The 26,519-nt window shown below is 43.1% G+C and overlaps 1 protein-coding gene across 1 annotated transcript in view; it reads right to left on the reverse strand.

Annotated features, from left to right (window-relative positions):
• Positions 1-226: 226 nt before the first annotated feature.
• The window catches only part of lancl1 (LanC antibiotic synthetase component C-like 1 (bacterial)), a 77,587-nt gene continuing 51,294 nt past the window's right edge, over positions 227-26,519 (reverse strand). The window contains exons 6-9 of the mRNA XM_068034672.1: positions 19,209-19,391; positions 13,482-13,658; positions 5,716-5,788; positions 227-390 (exon numbers count right to left, since the gene is read on the reverse strand). Of these exons, the coding sequence (XP_067890773.1) occupies positions 314-390; positions 5,716-5,788; positions 13,482-13,658; positions 19,209-19,391 (510 nt within the window). The 3' untranslated portion in view covers positions 227-313. The remainder of the gene's footprint in view (positions 391-5,715; positions 5,789-13,481; positions 13,659-19,208; positions 19,392-26,519) is intronic.

Genomic DNA, 26,519 nt, shown 5'->3' on the forward strand with positions numbered 1-26,519 from the left:
AAGCCTTGCAGTGGGTTTACGATGCAATAATACAATCAAGACACTATGTGCTGCTTTGGGAAAGTAATTATTTCACTGACAATCCCCTAATAATATTGTAACGTTTGAGTCATGCAAAAACTTCAAATACTGGAATGTAGCACTTATTGGAGTAGGAGCACTACTGGTAAGTTAAATGAAGCTACTCACTACAAACCCTCTCCATCAGCATCATCTTCTGTATCCATAGTTCAAAACAGAAACATGCATTAGTTGTTTTACTGGCGAAAGCGATGCATCATATCTAACAATATGCACTGATACCATGTTTGAATTACACTTCAAATGCAGGGAACTTTGCTTTTGTGGGCTGCAGCAAGTCAGCAAGGAAGTAAATAGTTCCTGCCATCCCTTAAATAAAATCAACAAAGAGATGAGTTAAGTTTAGTAAATGATAATCAGATAAAAAAAACTACTCAAACAAAATACTGCAGATGCTGGAAATCTGAAATAAAAACAGAAAACACTAGAAATACTCAGCAGGTCTGGCAGCATCTGTGGAGAGAGAAACAGTTAATGTGCTGAATTTTGCTAGCCCTCCAGGGACAGGCTTGGAGGTGATGGGGGGCATAAAATGGCAAGGGAAGGCAGGGGGTAGAGTGCCCATTGCGATGAAATTTTACCAGGGGCAGAGAAAGTCCAGGACATCCTTCCCGCCTTGAGGTCAATTTGGTATTTTACCAACAGCAGTGGAGCCCTCCAACACATGGTGGGGGGCACCCAGTAAAAGATGGTGGCCTCCCTTTGGGCTCGGGGAGTGACCTCCTATGGTCGATGGAGGATCCCCCCCAACCCAGTAGCAAAGATGGCCCCCTTTCGAAAGACAACACCTATCCTCACAACTGACTTCCCTCACCATCTCTCCATCGCCGAAGCTTGCCTGACTGGCCCCGGCGAGCTCCACAATCTTACCTCGATTCCGGGCCTCCTCCAGACTGGCTGGTCCAGGCCTGCTGCAGCTCTCTGATTGGCGGCAGCTCTTGGAGGTAGGCTTCTGTCTTTTAAAGGGATGGGAGCGCTGACACCAGGCAGTTAATTGCCCAAGTGCCTAAAAATGCGGCAGGGAGTCCCCTACACAGCCGAACTTTCCGGCCCAGCATCAGGAATGCAGCTGCAGGCATTAATTCAGTTCAACGCTTCAGGTCAAAAGGTCACAGACCGGAAACATTTACTCTGTTTCTCTCTACACAGTTGCAATGCACATATTCACTGTCTTTTACTCTTGGTCTTGGACACTCAGACTTGAGTTTACCAAAATCACTTACAAATAAAAGTGAAAGAAAACATCAATTTCTCAATTCCTGTCACTACAGTTGAACCTGGTTTTCTCTCTCTTTCTCTCATCTGAATGGCTCACATTGCAAACTCTTTTGAAGGGTTTGAAAACAGGCTTGGTGTTTGGCAAAAGACATTGTAATAGCTGTTTACATCTGTCAGTGGTACTATGATTGCTAAAATACCAGTCACAGTGTGGCGCAGTGGTTAGCAGCGCAGCCTCACAGCTCCAGGGACCCGGGTTCAATTCTGGGTACTGCCTGTGCGGAGTTTGCAAGTGCTCCCTGTGACCGCGTGGGTTATCGCCGGGTGCTCCGGTTTCCTCCCACTGCCAAAGACTTGCAGGTGATAGGTAAATTGGCCATTGTAAATTGCCCCTAGTGTAGGTAGGTGGTAGGGAATATGGGATTACTGTAGGGTTAGTATAAATGGGTGGTTCTTGGTCGGCACAGACTTGGTGTGCCGAAGAGCCTGTTTCAGTGCTGTATCTTAAAATAAATAAACTATAATATTTCAACTTAGTCCTTAGAATCACCTGTGTTAGCATGCAATTCAAAAAAGAAAACACTGGGTGGCAGTGCCGAATAAATGTTTGCATTGAAACATCTCTTCATGCCATCAGGAACTTTAAATGCAATCTTGACAAACCCCGAGGTAGCACTCAGCTACTAAGGCCGCCCCTTCAGCTCACACTCCAACCCGGCATCTAAATCTCTCTCTCTGCTCCCTCCCAAAGAAATCGCAACTCATCTCCTCCCCCAATTTTAATGGAACTCCACAGACCAAACAGTAACTTCTCCTGAATGCTAATGAGCAATGAACATGCTTCAGGTATTTACTGTTATTTCAGAATCCAAATTTTGACATCCAATACCGGCAATGTTGCTGTTCATGTGAGAATCCTCACCACCTGCATCATCCGCCTTACAAACCCTGCTGTATTTGACCACAATGTCACATGGCCCAAGCCCCCCCTACTAACCAGAACAATGTACACGTCTGTGTAGTGTCGTGTGAAGCAAAAAGATGCTTTCCTCACTACTCACTGGGACTCCCCTAGGTAGCTATCAATATAGAAAGGAAAGTAAGTGGTCAAGAAAGTAAGAGTCTAGAAAAGGATATAGATAGGTTAAGTGAGTGAGCAAAAATTTTGCAGATGGAGTATAATGTGGGAAAATGTGAACTTATCCACTTTGGCAGGAAGAATTGAAAAGCTGTATACTATTTAAATGGAGGGAGATTGCAGAACTCTGCGGTACAGAGGGATCTGGATATCCTGGTACATGAATCACAAAAGGGTGGTATGCAGGTGTAGCATGTGATTAGGAGGTCAAATGGAATGTTGGCATTTATTGCAAGGGGAATCGAGTGTAAAAGTAGGGAAGTTTTACTTTAGCTGCACAGGACCTTGGTGAGACCACATCTGGAGTACTGTAAACAGCTTTGGTCTCCTTATTTGAAAAAGGATATAACTGTATTAGAAGCAGTTCAGAGAAGATTCAACTTGATTGATTCCAGGGATGAAGGGCTTATCTTATGAAGAAAGGTTGGAGTTTAGAAGAATGAGCAGTGATCTTACTGAAACATATAAGATCCTGAGGGAGCTTGATGGAGTGGATACTGGGAGGATGTTTCCTCTTGTGGGGGAGACAAGAACTAAGGGCCACAGTTTAAGAATAAGAGGTCTCCCTTTTAAGATGGAGATGAGGAGATTTTTTTTTCCTCAAAGGGTTGTTAGTTTGTGGAATTCTCTTCCCCAGAAAGCAGTGGAGGCTGGGTCATTGAATTTATTCAAGGCTGCGTTAGATTTTTGATAGACAAGGGAGTCAAGGGCTATGGGGGCAGACAGGAAATTAGAGTTGAGACCACACCAGATCAGCCATGATCTCATCGAATGGTGGAGCAGGCTAAAAGGGCCAAATTGCCTACTCCTACTCCTAAGTCCTATGAGGGGTTTTTAGAGAGGAAATAGGGAAAATTTATTCCGTCTGGCAAGTGGAGCAATAACCAGAGGTCATAGATTGAAAACCATTGGAAAAAGACCTAGAAGAAAAATGAGAAGTTTTTTTCAATCAGAGGATTGTTGGGAACTGAAATGATGTAGTTGAACAGGTGGCGCAAGCTGATTCCATAGTTTTAAAAAGGAGCTGGACAGATACTTGAGGATGAGGAACATGTAGGATTACTCATAAAAAGCACGGACATTGGAATAAGCACAAGTTCTCTTTTAAAGAGCCTGCAAAGACATGATTGTCTGAATGGCCGCCTTCTATTCTGTAAGTTTCTAGGCTATCTGATGAACGCTAAGTGAAATAGCCAGTTGAGCCTATAAGGAAGCCAAATCTACTTGCTATGACAACAACTGCTTGTATTTATAAAGCAGCTTTCACATAACAAAATTTCCCAAGGTGCTTCACAGGGATATTATAAAGCAAAATAGAACACCGAGCCGCATAAGAGATATTAGGGCAGATGATTAAAAGCTTGGTCAAAGTGTACGCAATAAGCAATATCTTAAAGGTGGAAAGAGAGGTAGAGGGGTTTAGGGAGGGAATTCCAGAGTTTACGGCCCAGGCAGCTAAAGTCGCAGCCACCAATGGGGGAGCGATTAAAATCTGGGATGCTCAGGACACCAGAATTAGAGAGGCACAGATATACTGAAGGGTTGAGGGGCTGGAGGGGGTTATAGAGGAAGGGACGGGCGAGACCAAGGAGGGATTTGAAAACAAGAATGAGGATTTTAAAATTGAGACGTTGCTTAATTGGGAGCCAATGCAAGTCAGTGAGCACAGTGGTGATAGGTGAACAGGACTTGGTGCGAATTAAGCCATGGGTGGCAGAGGTTTGGGTGATGTCAAGTTTACAGAGGATAGAACCTGGGAGGCCAGTCAGGAATGTGTTAGAATAGTCAAGTCTTAGAGGTAACAAAGGGATGAATGAGGGTTTCAACAGCAGAGGAGCTGAGGCAAGCGCATTGGCACGAAGGTAGAAGTAGGTATCTTAGCGATGGCGTGGATATGTGGTCAGAAGCTCACCTTGGGGTCAAATGTAATACCAAGGTTGCAAACAGTCTGGTTCAGTCTCAGACAGTTGCCAGGGAGAGGGATGGAGTTGGTGGCTAGGGAGCGAGTTTATAGCTGGGACCAAAGACAATGGCTTCAATTTTCCAGTATTTAATTGGAGCAAGTTTCTGCTCATTCAGTACTGGTTGTCAGACAAGCAGTCCGTCAATTTAGAAATAGAGGAGGTTGAGAGAGGTGGTAGTGAGGTAGGGCCGGGTGTCATCCGTGTACATGTGGATGATGTTGATGAGCGGCAGCAGGGAGATGAGAAATAGGGGGCCAAGGAGAGATCCTGGGGAACACCAGAGGTAAGAGGTAACACTGCGAGAATGAGAAGCCATTGCAATTGATTCTCTGGTTATGGATAGATAAAAATGGAACCAGGCGAGGGCAGTCCCAACAAGCTAGACAATGGTGAAGAGGTGTTGGAGGAGGATGGTATAATTAACCATGTCAAAGGCTGCAGACAGGTTGAGAAGGACTAGGAGGGGTAGTTAACCTTTATCAGTCACGGGATGCCGTTTGTCACTTTGATAAGAGAAGTTTCGGTACTGTGATGAGGACAGATACCTGACTGGAGCATGAGTTCTGGGAGCAACGGGCAATGATTTGGAAGGCAACAACACGTTCAAGGACTTTGGACAGGAAAGGAGGTTAGAGATGGAGTGGTAGTTTTCAATGACAGGGGTGTCAAGATTTTTTTTTGAGAGGGGCGTGATGACAGCAGATTTGAAGGAGAGGTGACAGCACCTGGGGAGAGAGATCTATATCAGCTAACATGGGAGCCAGGAAGGGAAGTTGGGTAGCCAGTAGTTTAGTGGGATAGGACGAGGGAGCAGGAGCTGGGTCTAGTCGACAAGATGAGCTTGGAGAGGGCATGAGGGAGATTGGAGAAAAATTAGAGAATGATACAAAGTTTAGGGCTAGAGCAGGGGAGCTTTGGAGGAAATTTAGTCTGGTGTGCTAGAGGAAGGGAGTGAAGTGGCAGAGGCAGCTGATTGATAAAGAAGTCCATGAGCTTCTCCATTATGTTGTTGCAGGTGAGGGTGGAGGAGATAGGGCAGAGGGGTTTACAACAGTTTGAGCAGGTTAATAACTGGTGCTTTAGTCATTCCTATCTGCACTTAACTTTCAATAGCAACAATTATCAATTTATATATCACAGAATACAAAATGGTGAGTATTGTGCAATATTCTAATGTCATTGAGCATCAATAATTACTTTCATAACGAGCATGAAGTTGTACAGGAACATTCATTTACAAAAATGAAAAATGTGGTTGCAACCCAGTGTTTACTTCTATCTTTAAAATGATAAGTGATTTTAAACGTTGATTACCTTCAAACAACGAGAAAGGAGTGTCTGGCGTTCTACAGCCATGCTTCCCATAGTCAAGACACCATTCTGCAAACTTAAAGCCAAATATCATCAGGAATAACAAATCCTACCTTAGAGTTCCATGGGGCATATTAGTCTTAAAAAGCCCACAGGTTTAAACAAGAACTAAGAGAATCAGAGGTATACTGGTACCACTCACAATACTTATCCCCTGGAGTTAGTTACAATCATTGTCAACATATAGGACAAGTGATTTTTCTGAAACTGATCTGTTATCACTCAGATAATAGCATTCTCACACCCCCAGAACTGGTTGAGAAAAATTCAGTATTAGGTAGCAATTCACACAACATGCAGCACATGTGGAGCTGCACAAGATGTGTGGAGGACGTTGAGCTGCGCCAAATCACTTGGATGATCAGTGTTACTCAGACTTCACCACTTTTATTAAAGTGGGCAGGCAAACATTCTAGGCTCAATTAAAACTGCTTTCAGAACAGACATGTAAAAGGGATCTTGCATTGGTTAACCTTTTTATGCCCTAGGAATTAAAGGCATAGTATCAATAATAAAATAATAAAGAGGGAGAAATTAGAATATGAACGTAAACTAGCAAGAAATATATAAAGAGACAGTAAAAGCATCTACAAATATATAAAAAGAGCGTAGCTTAGGTTGGTGTTGGTCCCACACAGGATGAGGCTGGGGGATGAATAAAGGGAAACACAGAAATAGCAGAGACTTTGAACAAGTATTTTGCATCTGTCTTAACAGTAGAAGACACAAAAGTAACCCAAGAATAGCAGAAAATCAAGAGGCAAAAGGAAGGGAGGAACTTAAAACAATCACTAGATAAAAAGTATGAGGAAAACTAAACTCGGGGGTGGCGCCAGAGGACTGGAGAATTGCAAACGTTACACCCTTGTTCAAAAAAGCATGTAAAGATAAGCTCAGCAACTACAGGCCAGTCAGTTTAACTTCGGTAATAAAAGCAAAATACTGCAGATGCTGGAAATCGGAAATAAAAACAAGAAATGCTGGAAATACTCAGCAGGTCTGGCATCATCTGTGGAGAGAGAAGCAGAGTTAACATTTCAGGTAAGTGACCCTTCATCAGAACTGGCAAAGGTTAGAAATGCAATAGGTTTTAAGTAAATAAGGTGGGGGTGGGGCAAGAGATAACAAAAAGTAAAGGTGTTGATAGGACAGGGTCACAGAGAATAACTGACCAGAAGGTCATGGAGCAAAGGTAAATGGTATGCTAATGGGTGTGTTGAAAGACAAAGCGTTAGTGCAGCGAGGGTGTATTCTAGAAAGAATAATTTGGGACAAAAGTAATAGTCAAGTGGACAAATGCGGGCTAATTCAGGAAAGCCAGCCTGGATTTCTTCAGGGAAAATCATGTTTAATTAACTGGGAATTTACTGAGGAGGTAACAGGGAGGGTTGATTATGGCAAAGCTGCTGATGTGGTGTACATGGACTTTCAAAAGCGTTTGATACAGTGTCACGCAACAGCCTTGTGAGAAAGGACCTCATGGAATAAAAGGGACGGTAGCAACATGGATACGCAATTGGCTGATTGACACGAAACAAAGAGTAATTGTTAATGGATGTTTTTCGGGCTGGAGAAAGGTCGTAGTGGAGTTTGCTAGGGGTCAGTGTTGGGACCCTTACTTTTAGTGATATATATTAATGATTGAGACCTTGGTGTACAGGGCACATTTCAAAGTTTACCCATGATACAAAACTTCGAAGCATTGTGAACTGTGAGGAGGATAATGTAGAACTTCCAAAGGACATAGACAAGTTGGTGGAATGGGCAGGCAGGGCGATGGACGTTGTCTACATGGACTTTAGCAAGGTCTTTGACAAGGTCCCGCATGGTAGGCTGGTCCAGAAGGTTTGAACACATGGGATCCAGGGTGAGCTAGCAAATTGGATACAAAATTGGCTTGGTGATGGGAGGCAGAGGGTGGTAATGGAAGGTTGTTTTTCAGATTGGAGGCCGGTGAGCAGTGGTATGCTGCAGGGATCAGTGCTGGGCCCTCTGTTGTTTGTCAAATATATTAATGACTTGGATGTGAATGTAAGGGGCATGATTAATAAGTTTGCAGATGACACAAAAATTGGTGGTATAGTGGACAGTGAAGAAGGTTGTCTAAGGTTACAACAGGATATAGATCAACTGGAAAAGTGGGCAAGGGAGTGGCAAATGGAATTTAATGCAGACAAGTGTGAAGTGATGCATTTTGGGAAGTTAAACTAGGGCAGGACATATACAGCGAATGACAGGGCCCTGGGGAGTGTTGTTGAGCAGAGAGACCTTGGGGTGCAAGCACATAGTTCCCTGAAAGTGGCAACACAGGTAGACAGGGTGGTGAGGAAGGCGTATGGCATGTTTGCCTTCAACAGCCAAGGCACTGAGTACAAGAGTTGGGACGTCATATTACAGTTGTACATAACGTTGGTTAGGCCGCATTTGGAGTACTGTGTGCAGTTCTGGTCGCCGCACTACAGGAAAGAAGTGATTAAGCTAGAGAGGGTGCAGAAAAGATTCAGAAGGATGTTACCTGGTTTGGAGGGCTTGAGTTATAAAGAGAGATTGGATAGGCTGGGTCTGTTTTCCCTGGAGCGAAGGAGGCTGAGGGGGGACATGATAGAGGTATATAAAATTATGAGAAGCATAGATAGGGTAGATAGCCAGAGTCTGTTTCCCATGGTAGGGTTGACTAAAACTAGAGGGCATAGATTTAATGTGAGAGGGAGGAGGTTTAAAGTGGATCAAAGGGGTAAATTTTTCACACAAAGAATAGTGGGTATCTGGAATGAGCTGCCTGAAGAGGTGGTGGAGGCAGGAACAGTAGCGACATTTAAGAGGCATCTGGACAGGTACTTGAATGAGCAAGGCATAAAGGGATATGGAATTAATGCAGGCAGATGGGATTAGTATAGATAGGCATTATGGTCGGCATAGACACGGTGGGCCGAAGGGCCTGTTTCTATGCTGTACGACTCTATGACAGGTGGCAGATGGAGTTCAATACAGAGATATGTGAAGTGATTCATTTTAGTAGGAAGAATGTGGATAGACAATATAAAATAAAGGGTACAATTCTAAAAGGGGTGCAGGAGCAAAGGGACCTGGGCGAATATGTGCATAAGTCATTGAAGGTGGCAGGACAGGTTAACAGAGTAGTTAACAAAGCATACAGTATCCTGGGCTTTATTAATGGGGCATACAGTGCAAGCTTATGTCCAACATTGAGAACTCAATACTACAGAAAGCCGAGAAGGGTAAAGGAAGTGGAGGGGTGAAATCAAAAAGGAAATTAGGAAAGCAAAGAGAGGGCATGAAAGACTATTGGCAAGCAAAATCAAGGTGAACCCAAAGATGCTTTATCAACACATTAAGAGTAAGAGGATAACTAAGGAAAGAGTAAGGCGCATAAAGGACCAGAAAGGTAACCTATGTAGGGGCGGAAGATTGTTCTTAATGAATACCTTGTGTCTGTCTTCACAAAAGAGGGGCACAATGCAGATATAGTAGATAAGGAAGAGGGGTGCAAAGTATTGGATGTAATAAACATAGGGAGAGAGAAAGTATTAATGGGATTAGCATCCTTGCAAGTGGATAAATCACCAGGGCCGGATGAAATGTAACCCAGGCTGTTAAAAGAAGCCAGAGAGGAAATAGCGGACGCTCTGATCATCATTTTCCAGTCCTCACTGGATACAGGTGTGGTGCCAGAGGATTGGAGACCTGCTAACGTTATACCTTTGTTTAAAAAGGGAGTGAAGAATAGACCGAATAATTACAGGCCAGTCAGTCTAACCTCAGTAGTCGGAAAATTATTGGAATCAATTCTGAGAGACAGGATAAACTGTCACTTAGAAAGACACAGGTTAATCAAGGATAGTCAGTATGGATTTGTTAAGGGCAGATCTTGTTTGACCAGCTTGATCGAATTTTTTGAAGAAGTAACAAGGAAGATAGATGAGGGTAGTGCAGCTGATGTGATCTACATGGATTTTAGCAAGGCTTTTCCCAAGGTCCCACATGGCAGACTGGTTAAAAAATAAAATCCCATGGGATCTAGGGAAATGCAGCAAGGTGAATACAAAATTGGCTCAGTGGCAGGAAACAAAAGATGTTTTAGCAACTGGAGGGCTGTTTCCAGTGGCGTTCCGCAGGGTTCAGTACCGGGTCCCCTGCTTTTTGTGGTATATATTAACGATTCGATTTGGACGTAAATGTAGGGGGCATTATCAAGAAGTTTGCAGACGACGCAAATATTGGTCGTGTGGTAGATAGCGAGGAGGACAGCTGTAGGCTACAGGAAGATACTGATAGCCTGGTCAGATGAGCAGAAAAGTGGCAAATGGAATTCAATCTGGAGAAGTGTGAGGTGATGCATTTGGGGAGGTCAAGCGAGGCAAAGGAATACACGATTAATGGGAAAATATTGAGAAGCGTAGAGGAAGTGAGCGACCTTAGAGTGAATGTCCACAGATCCCTGAAGGCAGCAGGACAGGTTGATAAGGTGGTTAAGAAGGCATATGAAATCCTTTCCTTTATTAGCTGAGGTATAGAATATAAGAGCAGGGGGGTTATGCTGGAATTGTATAAATCATTGGTTAGGCCACAACTTGAGTACTGTGTGCAGTTCTGGTCACCTCATTACACAAAGGATATAACTGCACTAGAGAAGGTACAGAGGAGATTTACAAGGATGTTGCCAGGACTGGAAAAATGCAGCTATGGAGAAAGACTGGTTAGACTGGGATTGTTCTCTTTGGAACAGAAAAGGCTCAGGGGAGATCTAATTGAAATGTACAAAATTTTGAGGGGCCTGGACAGAGTGGAGGTGTAGGATCTATTCACCTTAGCAGAGAGGTCAGTGATGAGGGGTCATAGATTTAAAGTGATTGGTAGAAAAATTAGAGGGGAGTTGAGGAAAAACATTTTCAGCCAGAGGGTGGTGGGGGTCTGGAACTCACTGCGCGAATGGGTAGTTGAGGCAGAAACCCCCAACTCATTCAAAAGGAGTCTGGATATGCACCTCAAGTGCCGTAATCTGCAGGGCTACGGGCCAAATGCTGGAAGGGGGGTGATTAGAATAGGTGGATCGTTTTTCAGCCAGTGGCTTCTTTCTGTGCCTTAAACTTTCTATGATTCCAAGAGCAAGGAAGTTGTGCTGAACTTGTATGAGATACTTGTTCGGCCTCAGCTGGAGTACTGCATCCAGTTCTGGACACTGCACTTTAGGAAAGATGTGAAGGCATTGGAGAGAGTACAGAAAAGATTCACGAGAATGGTTCTAGGGATGAGGAACTTCCGTTATGAAGAAAGATTGGAGAAGTTAGGATTGTTTTCCTTGAAGAGAAGGCCGAGAGCTGATTTGAGAGAGGTATTCAAAATCATGAGGGGTTTGGACAGAGTAGATAGAGAGAAACTGTTCCCACTCGTGGATCAAGAACGAAAGGGTACAGATTTAAAGTATTTGGTAAGAGAAGCAAAGGTGACATGAGGAAAAACTTTTTTCACGCAGCGAGTGTTTAAGGTCTGGAATGCACTGCCTGAGAGTGTGGCGGAGGCAGGTTCAATTGAAGCATTCGAAAGGGAATTAGACAGTTATATGAAAAGGAAGAATGTGCAGGGTTATGGGGAGAAGGCAGGGGAATGGAACTGAGTGAACTGCTCTTTTGGAGAGCCGGTGCAGACATGATGGGCCGAATGGCCTCCTTCTGCACTGTGACGATTCTGTGAACTAAAGGCTGACAAGTCCCGTAGACCTGATGGCCTGCAGCCTAGGGTCTTAAAAGAAGTGGCTGCGAAGATAGTGGATGCATTGGCTGTAATCTAACATACCCTAGATTCTGGAAAGGTCCCAGCAAATTGGAAAACTGCAAATGTAACATCTCTATTCAAGAAAATTGGGGGGAGGGGTGGGGGTGTGGGGTGACAGAAAGGAAGAAATTATAGGCCAGTTAGTCTAACATCTGTCATTGGGAACATATGAGAAGCCATCATTAAGGAAGTATAAGCAGGACATTTAGAAAATCATAATGCAATCGGGTAGAGTCAACATGGTTTTATGAAAGGGAAATCGTGTTGGACAAATTTATGAGAGTTCTTTGAGGATATAACAAGCAGAGTAGATAAAGGGAAAGCAGTGGATGTAATATATTTGGATTTCCAAAAGTAATTCGATAAGGTGCCACATATGAGATTATTGCACAAGACAAGAGCTCATGGTGTTGGGGGTGATATATTAGCATGGATAGAGGATTGGCTAACTAACAGGAAACAGAGAGTCAGGATAAATGAGGCATTTTCAGGTTGTAACTAGTGGAGTACCAGAGGGATCAGTGCTGGGGCCTCAACTATTTGCAATCTATATTAATGACTTGGATGAAGGCACCGAGTGTACTGTAGCCAAATCTGTGCACGATACGAAGATTGATAGGAAAGCAAGTTGTGAGGAGGACACAAAGTGTCTGCAAAGAGATATAGATAGATTAAGTGAGTGGGCAAAAATTTGGCAGATGCAGTATAATGTGCGAGAATGTGAGGTTATCCACTTTGGCAGGAAGAATAGAAAAGCAGATTATTTACATGGAGACACTGCAGAATGCTGTGGTACAGAGGGATCTGGCTGTCCTTGTACATGAATCACAAAACTTTAGCATACAGGTACAGCAAGTAATTAGGAAGGCTAATGGAATGTTAGTATTTATTTCAAGGGGGATGGAATATTAAAGCAGTAAACTTTAAAGGGGGTTGGTGAGACTGCACCTAGAGTACTGCATACAGTTTTGGTCTCCTTACTTGAACATACTTGCATTGGAAGCAGTTCAGAGAAGGTTCACTAGGCTGATTCCTGGAATTAAGGGTTTGCCTACCGAGGAAAGGTTGAGCAGATTGGGCCTATACTCATCTGAGCTTAGAAGAATGAGGTGATCTCGAGATGTAAAAGATTCTGAGGGGGCTTGATACGATAGATGCTGAGAGGATTTTTCCCCTTGTAGGGGAATCTAAAACTAGGGGGCACAGTTTCAAAATAAGGGTCTCTCTTTTAAGACAGAGATGAGGCAGAATTTCTTCTCTCGGAGGGTCGTTAATCTTTGGAATTCTCTCCCCCAGAGAAGAGTGGAGGCGAGGTCATTGAATATATTCAAGGCTGAGTTAGACAGATTTTTGATCTACAAGGGAGTCAGGGTAATTGGGGGTGGGGGTGGGGTGCAGGCAGGAAAGTGGAGTTAAGGTCACAATTAGATCAGCCATGATCTTATTGAATGATGAGCAGGCTCGAGGAGCCGAATGGCCTATTCCTGCTCCTATTTCTTATGTTCTTATATTATCTTCCCAATTAATACCTCCTCACACCACATAGTACTCTATGACTGATAGAAACATCAGGTAACCTGATTTCCATCCTCTCCCACCTGAAGGCTCAAGGGCTGGAGTGGCTTGTTTGCCCTCCTTCCCTCCTGTAGAAAAACATCTAGGCCTCGACTCCAAATAGACTCATTTTCACAGCTTCCCACTGTAACCTTTTACACTGTAGAAAGCAGACCAATGTGTGTCAGCTGTATAATATAGCCACCTGACAACATATTACTACATTTGAGAATAAAAGCAACGACACAGGATTTAACCCATGTCCAATTCTAACATGGTTCACACTGGGCTGTGTATTAACAAGTTTATATTGATATTACATTTTCTTTAATAAAATGCTGTTTGCTAAGAAGGTCACATACCTTGCAAGCTCTGTACAAATACTTCTTATCTAGAGTAAGATTGTACATGGCTAGAAATCCATAAGCATTCCCAGCAGGCCCATGGCACAGTCCGTATCCTTTCTTTAACAGCCCTCTGTGCCAAATCACGTCTGCACAATCAAAAGCATCTTTCAGATATTTTTCTTCCTTGAAAACCTATGACCAACATAAAGAATAGGTTGAGGAATAGCACATGGACTCATACAAAGGTGGTAATTATGGTATAGAAAATGAGGCATTTCAGTTCCTTCATTGCCTGAGGTTTTCCTTAGGATGTTTCGGCACCTCTGTCCCTTTTACTGCTGCCATTGTTCCCTCTGAATTCTCCTGAATAACTACTGTAAGCCATACCCTCTGGTCCATCCAACCTCTGCCACACAACTGCAAGGTCTTGTGCATCACAACATATACCTTTCCAACCTCATCTGAAAGCCCTGTAATCTCCAAACATGAATTAAAATGACTAAAATCACCAAAGCCCAAGGATTTACACACTTTGTTTTTAAACAGTTTATTTTGTCATTGGCCTAGCATAACTGCCTGCCACTTTGATGCTGCATTTTTATGAATAGGTCACGCTGGACAGGTCGCAGTACTCAGAATGATGGGTGACATCACTATCTTCTGTCTTCGTCTTGCTTCTACAACCATTTTTACAGGAGATGCCAGAAGATATTCTTGACTTTGATAATTTGTTTGGTTTCTTGTAGAGCGGTAATGTTGACACCAAGCCTGTGTAGCTCACGGTCAATCAGGGCTGTCTTGCATACACTAGCTGCGAAGTGTGGGTCGTTGTCCATTCCAGGACACTTAGTCCTCACATTCCAGCGTCCAAGCCGAAAGGTTACTTTTCTTTGTTTGCTTTGTAGCCTCAGTATGGTTTTAGGAGGCGCAGACTTGCCTAGCATATTTATTTAATAGTGAACCAGGTGTGCTTCATTGAAGTTTTTTCTCTCCATTCTCTCCCCATCTTTCCTGCAGCATGCACCATTCCCCAGCCACAAGGTTAAGCACTGAACAAGATACGAGGCTCTACTTAGGCCACTTTTAAGGCTGTTGCTAGGAGGTGCATGTAAAAGTGATGAAGGACCCTCATCTGTCATTTTCCAACCTTCACTGTGGGCATTTTGCGTCTGTCCCCAACATCACATGAAAAGTCAGGAGCTCAGCACAAGGACATAAATCCATGGTTCACCATCCTATGTCAGTAATTGTGGAACTGCAACACCATCGTGATACCACAATCAATTTAATGCAAATATTCCTGAAAGTGTATGAAAACATATAGCAACAATGTTCTCTAGACTTACACATAGCATTTACAGCACAGAAACAGGCCATTCGTTACAACAGGTCAATGCCTGTATATTCACAGAATGTGGGGGTCACCTGTAAGCCCAGCATTTACTGCCCATTCCTAATTACCCTTGAGAAAGTGGTGGTGGTCAGTCACATTCTTGAATGCAACAGAGTGGATTGCTAGGCCAATTCAGAGGGCAGTTAAGAGTCAGCCACATAGCTATAGGTCTGGAGTCTATATAAAGGCGAGATTAGGTAAGAGCAGCAGATTTCCTTCCCTAAAGGAATTGGTTTTTACAACAATCTGGCAGTTTCATGGTCACTATTATTGATACTAGCATTTTATTCTAGACTTTATTTAATTAATTGAATATAATTTCTCCAGCTGCCGAGGTGGGATTTGAGTTTGTCTCTCCGGTTCATTTGACCAGGCCTCTGGATTACTAGTCCAGTAACATAACCACTATGCTACCATACCCACACAAGCCTCCTTCCATCCTAACCACATCTGCATAATCTTTTATTCCTTTTTCCTTCATGTACTTTTCTAGCTTCCCCTTAAAGGCATCTATGTTTTCTAATGGAAACAATGATTCTGTTTACAGGATAAAAGGGGTCTTAAGATTGGTTCGGATAAAGGAGGCCCTTTGGCTCATTTGATCTCGTCCTTCCAGAATACCACTCCTACTGTTGTCTCATCAAAGCATCTTCAAATGGTTACAACAGAACAAAAACAAAACAAAAATTATCAAAATTTCTGAAACTATGGGCCCGATTTTAACTCTGTAAGCAGGTGGGTTTTGAGTGGGTTAAAAAGTCAGGCCCATTATAACTTCGAAAGGAAAATGTGAAATATCAGAATGGGTCTGACAAATTATTCCCCAGAGTCTTTCCTTTTTATTTGGTGCTTGATGTTATCAGGTTATGAAACACCGATGTTTAAATGTTTAATATGGAGGCTTCCCCTAACCCCACCCCAAATCACCAAGGTATTTTTGAGAGCTGATAAGAATGCTACAAATGTACTTTACTGAAAATAAAAATGGCAAAACAAGGTATCACTGTACAGACTGTTCAGCAGAAGCCATTTTTTCCTATTAATTTTCTATGATTAGCTTCTCTAACATTTGACTCAAAAGGAGGGAATACATTAATGTAAACATTAATATTTGCCAAACAACTTTTGAAATATATAAATTCTAACTCTATAAAGTTACTGTTTAAAACTGGGGACATGATGAGAGGATGAGCGTTAGGCATATTTGCATGCTAGTTTTCACTTCATGGCCTTGATTCCTTATGATGAAACAGGACGAAGACGAAATTAATTTTAATTCTGTGTTGCAAGAATTTTGTCCACAATGCTGCTTATTAGGGACAAATTTGACAAAACAATTATTTGAAGAAACTCAATTGGAACTGTAACTTTTGAACATGAAAAAGAGTTTGAACTTTGAAAGAAAAGGAATTCCTGCATTTATATAGCATCTTTCATGACAACCGGATGTCCCAAAGTGTTTTCAGCCAATAAAGTACTTTTGAGGTTTAGTTACTGTTGTAATGCAGGAAACATGGCAGCAAATTTGCACACAGCAAGCTCCCACAAACAGCAATGTGAAAATGACCAGATAATCTGTTTTTTCCTGAGGCCCAAAACTGATTGCAGTACTCTAGATAGGGTCAGGCCAAGGCTCTGTACAACTGATCCAAAACTTCCTGCCCACTGTATTCCATTAGCATTTCTGATTGGCTTTTGTACCTCTGCACTTGCTTTTAGCAATCTGTGTAAAAGTACATCTAAATCCCTTTGTTCCTTCACAGTTCCTAGTTTCTCACCATTAAGAAAATATCCCAATTTATATTTAACTCCATCAAGGTATCATAGCATGAGAACATCAAATATCACAGTGCAGTAGCACATCAGTAAGAAGCATCTAATGTCGTTTAGCTCTGCTACGAACAGTGCACGGTACATTCAGCCTAAATGCTCTATGTGCAGGCTGTATTTAGGGGGTACTGTAACATAGTGTTTACGTTACTGAATTGGTATTTCAGAGGCCTGGACTAATGATCTGGAGTCCTGAGTTCAAATCCTATCATGGCAGCTGCAGAATTTAAATGCAATTAATTAAAATCTATAATAAGCTTGTATCAATAATGGTGACCATGATTGCCGATTGCCGTAAAAACACATCTGGTTCACTAATGTTCTTTAGGGAAGGAAATCTGCCAGCCTTACCTGGTCTGGCCTATATGTAACTCCAGACCCAATGTGGCTGACTCCTAACTGCCCTGTGAAATGGCCAAGCAAGCCACTTGGTTGTATTCAAGAAGGTGGCTCACCACCAGCTGCTCAAGGATAATTAGGAACGGGCACTAAATGTTGGCCTTACCAGTGACACCCACATTCTGTAAATTAATTTTTAAAAACGTTCAGAAGGCTTATTTAGCAAATGTTGGTGCCAATACTAGGAAAATTGTCTACAAGTTAACATGCATCAATGTGTGGCAATATGCACCTCATTTTCTCCTTTTCCCTCACCCCTCAAACTGTTTCCACCACTATAGCGATATACAGGTTAAAAAAAAGTTCTCTCCAGATACAAACTTGGGAGGTTAAAAATATCATTGTACTGAAGGTGGTTTGTCTCTGTCCAAGGAATGAAGTATGAAAATTTCACAAACCTTTATTGCACTTTACTGAAATCTGAGTGACAATAATGCAATGATGGCTCCACTTGTTAAAGGGGTGAATAATGGATTTTAGCTCATTACCATCTGTGCTAGCCAAATTACAATATGCCAGTTTAAAAACAAAAAGGAAACTTATTACTTTAAAAGGTTAATTAATTGACCACCCCCCATAGTTCCAAACCAGAAACCTCCATCTAGAAGAACAACTGCAGCAGACGCATGGGAGCATCACCACCTGCAAGTTCCCCTCCAAGTCCCTCTCCGTCCGGACTTGGAACTATATCGCCGTTCCTTCACGATCACTGGGTCTAAATCCTGGAACTCCTGCCCTAACAGCTCTGTAGGTGTACCTACACCACAAGGCCTCCAGCAGTTCAAGAAGGTGGCTCACCACCACGTCTTAAGAGTAATTAGGGGAGTGGGCAATAAATGCTGGCCTTACCAGCAATGCTTACATCCCATGAACGAACAAAAATAAAATGAATTAAGCAACATCTTTTCATCATCGACAACTCCGCTGCCCGTATCCTTACTCTCGCGTAGTCCCGTTTATCCACCACCCCTGTGCTCGCTGGCCTACATTGGCTCCCAGTGAAGCAAGGCCTTGATTTCAAGATTCTCATCCTTGTTTTCAAGTCCCTACAACTCCCTTCAAGGCCCTTCGGCCCACCGAGTCTGTGCCGACCATCAACCACCCATTTATACTAATCCTACACTAATTCCATATTCCTACCACATCCCCACCTGTCCCCTACATTTTCCCTACCACCTACCTATACTAGGGGCAATTGCTAATGGCCAATTTACCTAACAACCTGCAAGTCTTTGGCATGTGGGAGGAAACCGGAGCACCCGGAGGAAACCCACGCAGACACAGGGAGAACTTGCAAACTCCACACAGGCAGTACCCGGAATTGAACCCGGGTCGCTGGAGCTGTGAGGCTGCGGTGCTAACCACTGCGCCGCCCCTATCATTCTTTTTTAAAAATAACATGCCATTGGTCTCTATTGGTCCCATTGGCCAACAAGGTAAAGTCAGCATTTTCTGCTGTCTCAGATGACGGCACTGATCCTGGATGCTGTTGGAGTTTACCTCCGTTTGCTGCCAGATGTCAACGTCAGCGAGTGTATAGCATGGGCCTCTGACGACAAATTATTAGCATATACAAAATTTGTAACAATGAAGGAGGCCATTTGGCTCAACCAATCTGTTTATCCTGCACAGGTCAAATATTTCTAAACTCACGTGCTTGCCTGTTACCATATTCTGTTATAACTCCTTTTCCTTTAAGCGACTGTCTAACCTATTCTTCAATGTGACAAGGTCGCTGTTTCGAACGCTAACTCCAGTAATTTATTAAACAGCCTTAAATCGCCTGTGTATAAAGATTTCTCCTGCTCCCTATCTTAAATTTCTTACATTTAGTCTATATCTGTGTCCTCTCAATAACTGGAAATGGTCTGTATCCATCTACTCTTTCTATAGCTTTACAATTTTAAACACCTGTCAAATCATCCTTTAATGTTCTGTTCTAATAAAAATAGCCCTAACTTTTCACAACTTTCTGCTTCTTTATATTTCCTCAGACCAGGCAGGACCGGATTCTAGTGAACCTGTGTTATGTTCTCTCTACTGCCTCAATGTATAATAGTGCCTCTGCTGTCTTCTCTATATTCTTTTATACTTGTTCACACATGCACTAACAAGTGTACCTTGTAAGCTTGTATGAGCATGTAAATCACGCCTGGCGACCCATGACACCAGTGAACTAGGTTATCTCTGGATTCACCAACACATGGAGGATAATTTCCTGATGAAAACTTCAGCTGACAAACGAAGTCCACGCTGGGTTTCACCAGCCTGGCAAGTGCATCTTCGTCGACCCCAAACTCTGGCTAAAGAAGAAAAAAGGCAAAAAAAATAAGAATTATGCTGCTATTGCGAAAAGCAAGAATAAACATACTCCAGCCTGATTTTCAATAATGTATACACAATGCTGGACTTTGCCAAAAAAAATTGGATTGTTAGGGCCAATAAGGGACCAAAAGGGAGATTTACACATGGAGACATGAGGTACTAAATGAATACTTTGCATCTTTCTTTACAAAGGAAGATGATGCAACCTATGCCACGATGAAAGAGGAGGTAATTAATACACTAGAAGCATTTAAAATTGATAAGAGAAGGTATCAGATAGGCTGTCTATACTTAAAGTTGATAAGGCGCCAGGACCGGATGAGATGCATCCAAGGATACTGAGGGAAGTGAGTGTGAAAATTGCAGAGGCACTGGCCATAATTTTCCAGTCTTACTTAGACTCAGGGGTAGTGCCAGAGGACTGGAGATTTGCAAAGGTTATACTCTTGTTCAAAAAGGATGTAACGATAGCCCAGCAACTACAGGCCAGTCAGTTTAAATTCGGGGTGGGAAACTTCTAGAAACAATACGCCAGGACAAAATTGTCATACGGACAAATGCGGGTTCACTAATGTACTTTAGGGAAGGAAATCTGCTGTCCTTACCTGGTCTGGCTAACATGTGACTCCAGATCCATAGCAATGTGATTGACTCTTAAAATGCCCTCTGAAATGGCCACTCAGTTCTAGGGCAATTAGGGATGGGCAATAAATGCTGGCCTACCCAGCGACACTCGCGTCCCATGAACAAATTAAAAAAAAATAGGGAAAAACCGTTCCCACTCGTGAAAGGATCAAGAATGAAAGGACACAGATTTAAGGCAATTGGCAAAAGAAGCAATGGTGACATTAGAAAAATAAAAGAGCATCTTAAAGGGGAAGCAAGAGGGTGAGGGGTTTAGGGAGGAAATTCCAGAGGCCACAGTTGAAGGCATGGCCGCTAATGGAGGTGCAATGAAAATCAGGGGCGCACAAGAGGCCAGAAATGGAGTAACGCAGAGTTCTCGAAGTATTGTACGACAGCAACAAATGACAAATTTAGGACAGCCCTCAGGAAGGTCTTCTGCAAAATAAGAGTGATCAACACATGAACTGGACTTCAGAGTGGCACAGTGGAATCAAAAATCTGGAAGAACTGAAATGCTGTTGGATGGAGTGGTAACAGGGAGCATTGCAGTGTCTTAGTGGATGGTTCAGTGAAGATGGGACTGAGTGGCCTTCTTCACCTCTGCCTATATTGTGATCCATGTGTGTGTTCACCCAACCAATCATCACAAACATTTTTGTTTTTGCATTTCTTTTTACTATTAGGGTACAACTGCCAATAATAATCTTGATTTAACTGCTTCAATAAACTTATGCTCCACTTTAATTTAGTGGGTCAATGTTCCATGCTCAGTTTAGCATTTTGAAAGGCAACAGTGAAGTCTGCACATAACTTTCCTAATTAAACAGTAAAGATACATTCCGAGTTAATGAGCAGCAGCTGAATAAGGCAAGTCACAGAGGAAACAAACACTTATAATCCATAAATATAACAAGGAAAAGTTGCAAATGCTGAAACAAAAATAAAGTCAAAAAGTGCTGAAAATACACAGGAGCTGAAAAGCAACTTAAAAAAGAAACCACCAATTAATGTTTCAGGCAGGGAGTCTTTCATCAGTTCAGATCCCGCCGAAAAGTTAGCTCATCCTTTTACAGATGCTGATGGACTTGCGGTGCAACTCTAGCATTTTCTCTGATCGATTTTTAACCCATACTCGTCTTCAGTTTGAAACATGTAACATAGCAGTCCACATACACTCTCATGTGCAGCTACTCAGTATCTAACTTTCAAATCTGCATCAAATGACCAATTTGTGTTTTACGGCACTACACCCATTGCTGTTTGAAAGCAAAAATGTGTATCTTAGTAGGAAGTAAATAAAACAAGGAGTTTCTCCCGGTACATCAAACAAGTACCCAAACAAAGCAATATTTTGAAGTTCTGAGTCCAAGATGCAGTGTTATGCCCTCCTTTCTCATGGAGGCAAGAACCTTTGAGGGAAATATTATAAACAGCAAAACCCATTTGATGAACTGAATGGCTTCTTTCTGTGCCATAATGGTTCTCTTCCAATAGCCTCAGCCAGCTACACTCCAGCTCTGTTACTTCCTGACAGGTGGCTATAAAGCAACCCAGTCCCTTCCTGTATCACTGAAGTGAACAACTTGGCAGGTGTATCATAGAAATTTATGGCACAGGAGGCCAAACAGCCCATAATGTCTGTGCCAGCTGAAAAAGAGCTATCCAGTCTAATCCAACTTTCCAACTCTTGATCTTGTAGGTTGCAGCCCTGTAGATTATGCCACTTCATATTCAAGTACTTTCAAAATGAGATGAGAGTTTCTGCCTCCATCATCCTTTCAGGCTGTAAGTTTCAGAGTCCAGCCACCCTCTGGTTGAAAAATTCTCCCTCAACTCCCCTCTAAGCCTTCAATCAATTACTTGAAGTCTATGCCTCATGGCTATTGACATCTCTGCTAAGGTAAATAGGTTTTCATATCCACTCAATCAAGGCCCTTCATAATTTTATATACCTCAATTAAAACTCCCTCAGCTTTCTCTGTTCCAAAAGAAATGTTCAGCCTATCCAATCTTTCCTCTTAGCTAAAATTCTCCAGTCCGTGCAACATCCTCATAAAACTCTTATGTACCATCTCTAATGCGCTAGCATCCTTCCTGTACTGCAGTGATCAGAACTGTACATGGTACTCTATCTCTGCCTAACTAGACTTTTATACAGTTCTGGTATAACCTCCCTGCTCTTACATTCTATGCCTTCTTGACCACCTTATCTACCTGCCCTGCTACCTTCAGGGATCTGTGGACATGCACTCCAAGGTCCCTCCGTTCCTCTACACCTCTCAGTATCCTACCATTTATTGTGTTTTCCCTTGCCTTGTTTGCCCTATCTAAATCATTATCTCACACTTCTCCAGATCAAATTCCATTTACTACTTTTCCACCCACCTGATGTCCACTGATAGCTGATGAAAGATTAACCTGAAAGATTAATTCTGTTTCTCTCTCCACAGATGTTGCCTGACCTGCCGGGTATTTCCAGCATTATTTTGTTTCAGTTCATTGATATCTGCTTGCAATATATAGCTTTCTTCCTCACTATCACTCACACAGCCAACTTTTATTTCATCTGCAAACTTCTTAACCATACTTCCTACATTCAAGTCAAAATCATTCATATATATACACCAGGAAAAGGAGAACTAGTACTGAGCCCAGTACAGCTCCACTGGAAACAGCCTTCCAGTCACAAAAACACCGGTTAAATGTCATCTTTTGCTTCCTGCCACTGAGCCAATTTTGGATCCAACTTGCCACTGTCCCTCAGATCCCATGGGCTTTTAGTTTTTTGACCAGTTTACCAAGTTGGACCTTGTCAAGAGCCTTGCTAAAATTTACCTAGATAACATCAAATGCACTACCCTCATCGAGCCTACTTGTTACATCCTCAAAAAATTCAATCAAGATAGTCAGATAGGACTTTCCCTTAACAAATCCATGTTGACTTTTCTTGATCAATCCAGGCCTTTCTAAATGGCGATTTATACTATCCCTCAGAATTTTTCCCTAAAAATTTGCCCACCACTGAGGTTGGACTGACAGGCTATCCCTCTTTCCCTTTTAAAACAGAAGTACAACATTGGCAATCCTCCAAACCTGACACCAAGCCTGTAGCCAGAGAGAACTGGAAAACAATGGTTCGTATAGTGATAAGGATGCATCAGTGACAAACGTTGACTACAGAGATGTCCGCAACTGGACCAATGGAAAAAACTGATTCCCAAGCTTATTCTTGAATTTAATACACATTCAGCTTTGTGGACTAACAGCAAGAGCTGATCACAAAGCACTATTAAGAGTAACTTTAAGCAAAATAGTTATTTCAAAATTGATTGTGGGTACAATAAGCCAAACAAACCAGAAGTTCAATTCTCAGGCTGTACTGCAATAGCTGATTTCAGCAAGGAGTGGCAGTATGAACAGTACAATTGACGTCACCATCTCTGGGGTCCTTTTCCCTTTCCTTTTGGGCCTCCTTATCTCGAGAGACAATGGATACGCGCCTGGAGGTGGTCAGTGGTTTGTGAAGCAGCGCCTGGAGTGGCTATAAAGGCCAATTCTGGAGTGACAGGCTCTTCCACAGGTGCTGCAGAGAAATTTGTTTGTCGGGGCTGTTGCACAATTGGCTCTCCCCTTGCGCCTCTGTCTTTTTTCCTGCCAACTACTAAGTCTCTTCAACTCGCCACAATTTAGCCCTGTCTTTATGGCTGCCCGCCAGCTCTGGCGAATGCTGGCAACTGACTCCCACGACTTGTGATCAATGTCACACGATTTCATGTCGCGTTTGCAGACGTCTTTATAGCGGAGACATGGACGGCCGGTGGGTCTGATACCAGTGGCGAGCTCGCTGTACAATGTGTCTTTGGGGATCCTGCCATCTTCCATGCGGCTCACATGGCCAAGCCATCTCAAGCGCCGCTGACTCAGTAGTGTGTATAAGCTGGGGGTGTTGGCCGCTTCAAGGACTTCTGTGTTGGAGATATAGTCCTGCCACCTGATGCCAAGTATTCTCCGGAGGCAGCGAAGATGGAATGAATTGAGACGTCGCTCTTGGCTGGCATACGTTGTCCAGGCCTCGCTGCCATAGAGCAAGGTACTGAGGACACAGGCCTGATACACTCGGACTTTTGTGTTCCGTGTCAGTGCGCCATTTTCCCACACTCTCTTGGCCAGTCTGGACATAGCAGTGGAAGCCTTACCCATGCGCTTGTTGATTTCTGCATCTAGAGACAGGTTACTGGTGATAGTTGAGCCTAGGTAGGTGAACTCTTGAACCACTTCCAGAGCGTGGTCGCCAATATTGATAGATGGAGCATTTCTGACGTCCTGCCCCACGATGTTCGTTTTCTTGAGGCTGATGGTTAGGCCAAATTCATTGCAGGCAGCCGCAAACCTGTCGATGAGACTCTGCAGGCACTCTTCAGTGTGAGATGTTAAAGCAGCATCGTCAGCAAAGAGGAGTTCTCTGATGAAGACTTTCCATACTTTGGACTTCGCTCTTAGACGGGCAAGGTTGAACAACCTGCCCCCTGATCTTGTGTGGAGGAAAATTCCTTCTTCAGAGGATTTGAACGCATGTGAAAGCAGCAGGGAGGGAAAACTCAGCCACAGTTGCTGCTCTGGATTGTTTGCACTGACTCTGACTATAAAGCGTACATGCATGGATGTCAAGTAAGAGCAGGTTTGGGCTTATCTATCATACTAAAGGGTTACCAGCTGCTGCGGAATCATATTCAGACAACAATCAGTGAAGGGAGAAGCACTGGCAAAAAAAAAGCACACAACTTAAAGAACCCCAAGATGAGCTTTCAAACACATATCTCTGCTCTGCCTAGTGGAATGTACAGCCTTTGGCACGTGGTAAGTCATGAATGCACCATGTGTCCGAGACAAACACATCTGCAGGAAGTGTCACCGGCTGCAGAAGCTTGAGCTCTGGGTTTCAGAACTTCAGCGGCAGCTGAAGACACTGATGTGCATCCACAAGGCGGTGGACTACGTGGATAGCATGTTTAGGGAGGTGGTCACACCACAGGTTAGGAGCATGCAGGCAGATAGGGAATGGGTGACCAACAGGTAGTCGAGGAGAACCAGGCAGGTAGTGCAGGAGTTCCCTGATATGATTTCACTCACTAATCAGTTTCCATTTTGAATACTGGTGAGGGTGATGGTTCCTCAGAGGAATTCAGTCAGAGCCATGTTTGTGGCACCACAACTGTACTGGAAGGGAGGAAGAGGAGTGGAAGAGCAGTAGTGATAGGCGTTTCGTTAGTTAGGGGAATAGACAGGATAGACAGGTGTTCCTGCGGCAGTAAACGTGACTCCAGGATGGTGTGTAGCTAAAACTAAATTGGCAGGGGGATGGGAACACGGGATATTGTGAGCCTAGTCAAAAAGAAAAAGGAAGCATTTGTAAGGACTGGAAGGCTAGGAACAGATGAAGCACTTAAGGAATATAAAGACAGTAGGAAGGAACTTAAGCAAGGAGTCAGGAGGGCTAAAAGGGGTCATGAAAAGTCATTGGCAAACAGGATTAAGGAAAATCCCAAGGCTTTTTATACATATATAAAGAGCAAGAGGGTAACCAGGGAAAGGGTTGGCCCACTCAAGGACAGAGATGGGAATCTATGTGTGGAGCCAGAGGAAATGGGCAAGGTGCTAAATGAGTACTTTGCATCAGTATTCACCAAAGAGAAGGACTTGGTGGATGATGAGCTGAGGGAAGGGAGCGCATAGTCCCAGTCATCTCATTATCAAAAAGGAGGTGGTGTTGGGTGTCTTGCAAAGCATTAAGGTAGATAGGTCCCCAGGGCCTGATGGGATCTACCCCAGAATACTGAGGGAGGCAAGGGAAGAAATTGCTGGGGCCTTGACAGAAATCTTTGCATCCTCATTGGCTACAGGTGAAGTCCCAGAGGACTGGAGAATAGCCAATGTTGTGCCTTTGTTTAAGAAGGGTGGCAAGGATAATCCAGGAAATTATAGGCCGGTGAGCCTTACGTCAGTGGTAGGGAAACTATTAGAGAGGATTATTTGGGACAGGATTTACTCCCATTTGGAAACAAACGAATTTATTAGCGAGAGACAGCATGGTCTTACTAATTTGATTGAGTTTTTTGAGGAAGTGACGAAGATGATTGATGAAGGAAGAGCAATGGATGTTATCTATATGGACTTTAGTAAAGCCTTTGACAAGGTCCCTCATGGCAGACTGGTACAAAAGGTGAAGTCACATGGGATCAGAGGTGAGCTGGCAAGATGGATATAGAACTGGCTCGGTCATAGAAAACAGAGGGTAGCAGCGGATGGGTGTTTTTCTGAATGGAGGAATGTGACTAGTGGTGTTCCGCAGGGATCAGTGCTGGGACCTTTGCTGTTTGTAGTATATATAAATGAATTGGAGGAAAATGTAGCTGGTCTGATTAGTAAGTTTGCGGACGACACAAAGGTTGGCGGAGTTGCGGATAATGATGAGGATTGTC

This window comes from Heterodontus francisci, chromosome 7 (assembly GCF_036365525.1).
Source record: "Heterodontus francisci isolate sHetFra1 chromosome 7, sHetFra1.hap1, whole genome shotgun sequence".
Taxonomy (NCBI): Eukaryota; Metazoa; Chordata; class Chondrichthyes; order Heterodontiformes; family Heterodontidae; genus Heterodontus; species Heterodontus francisci.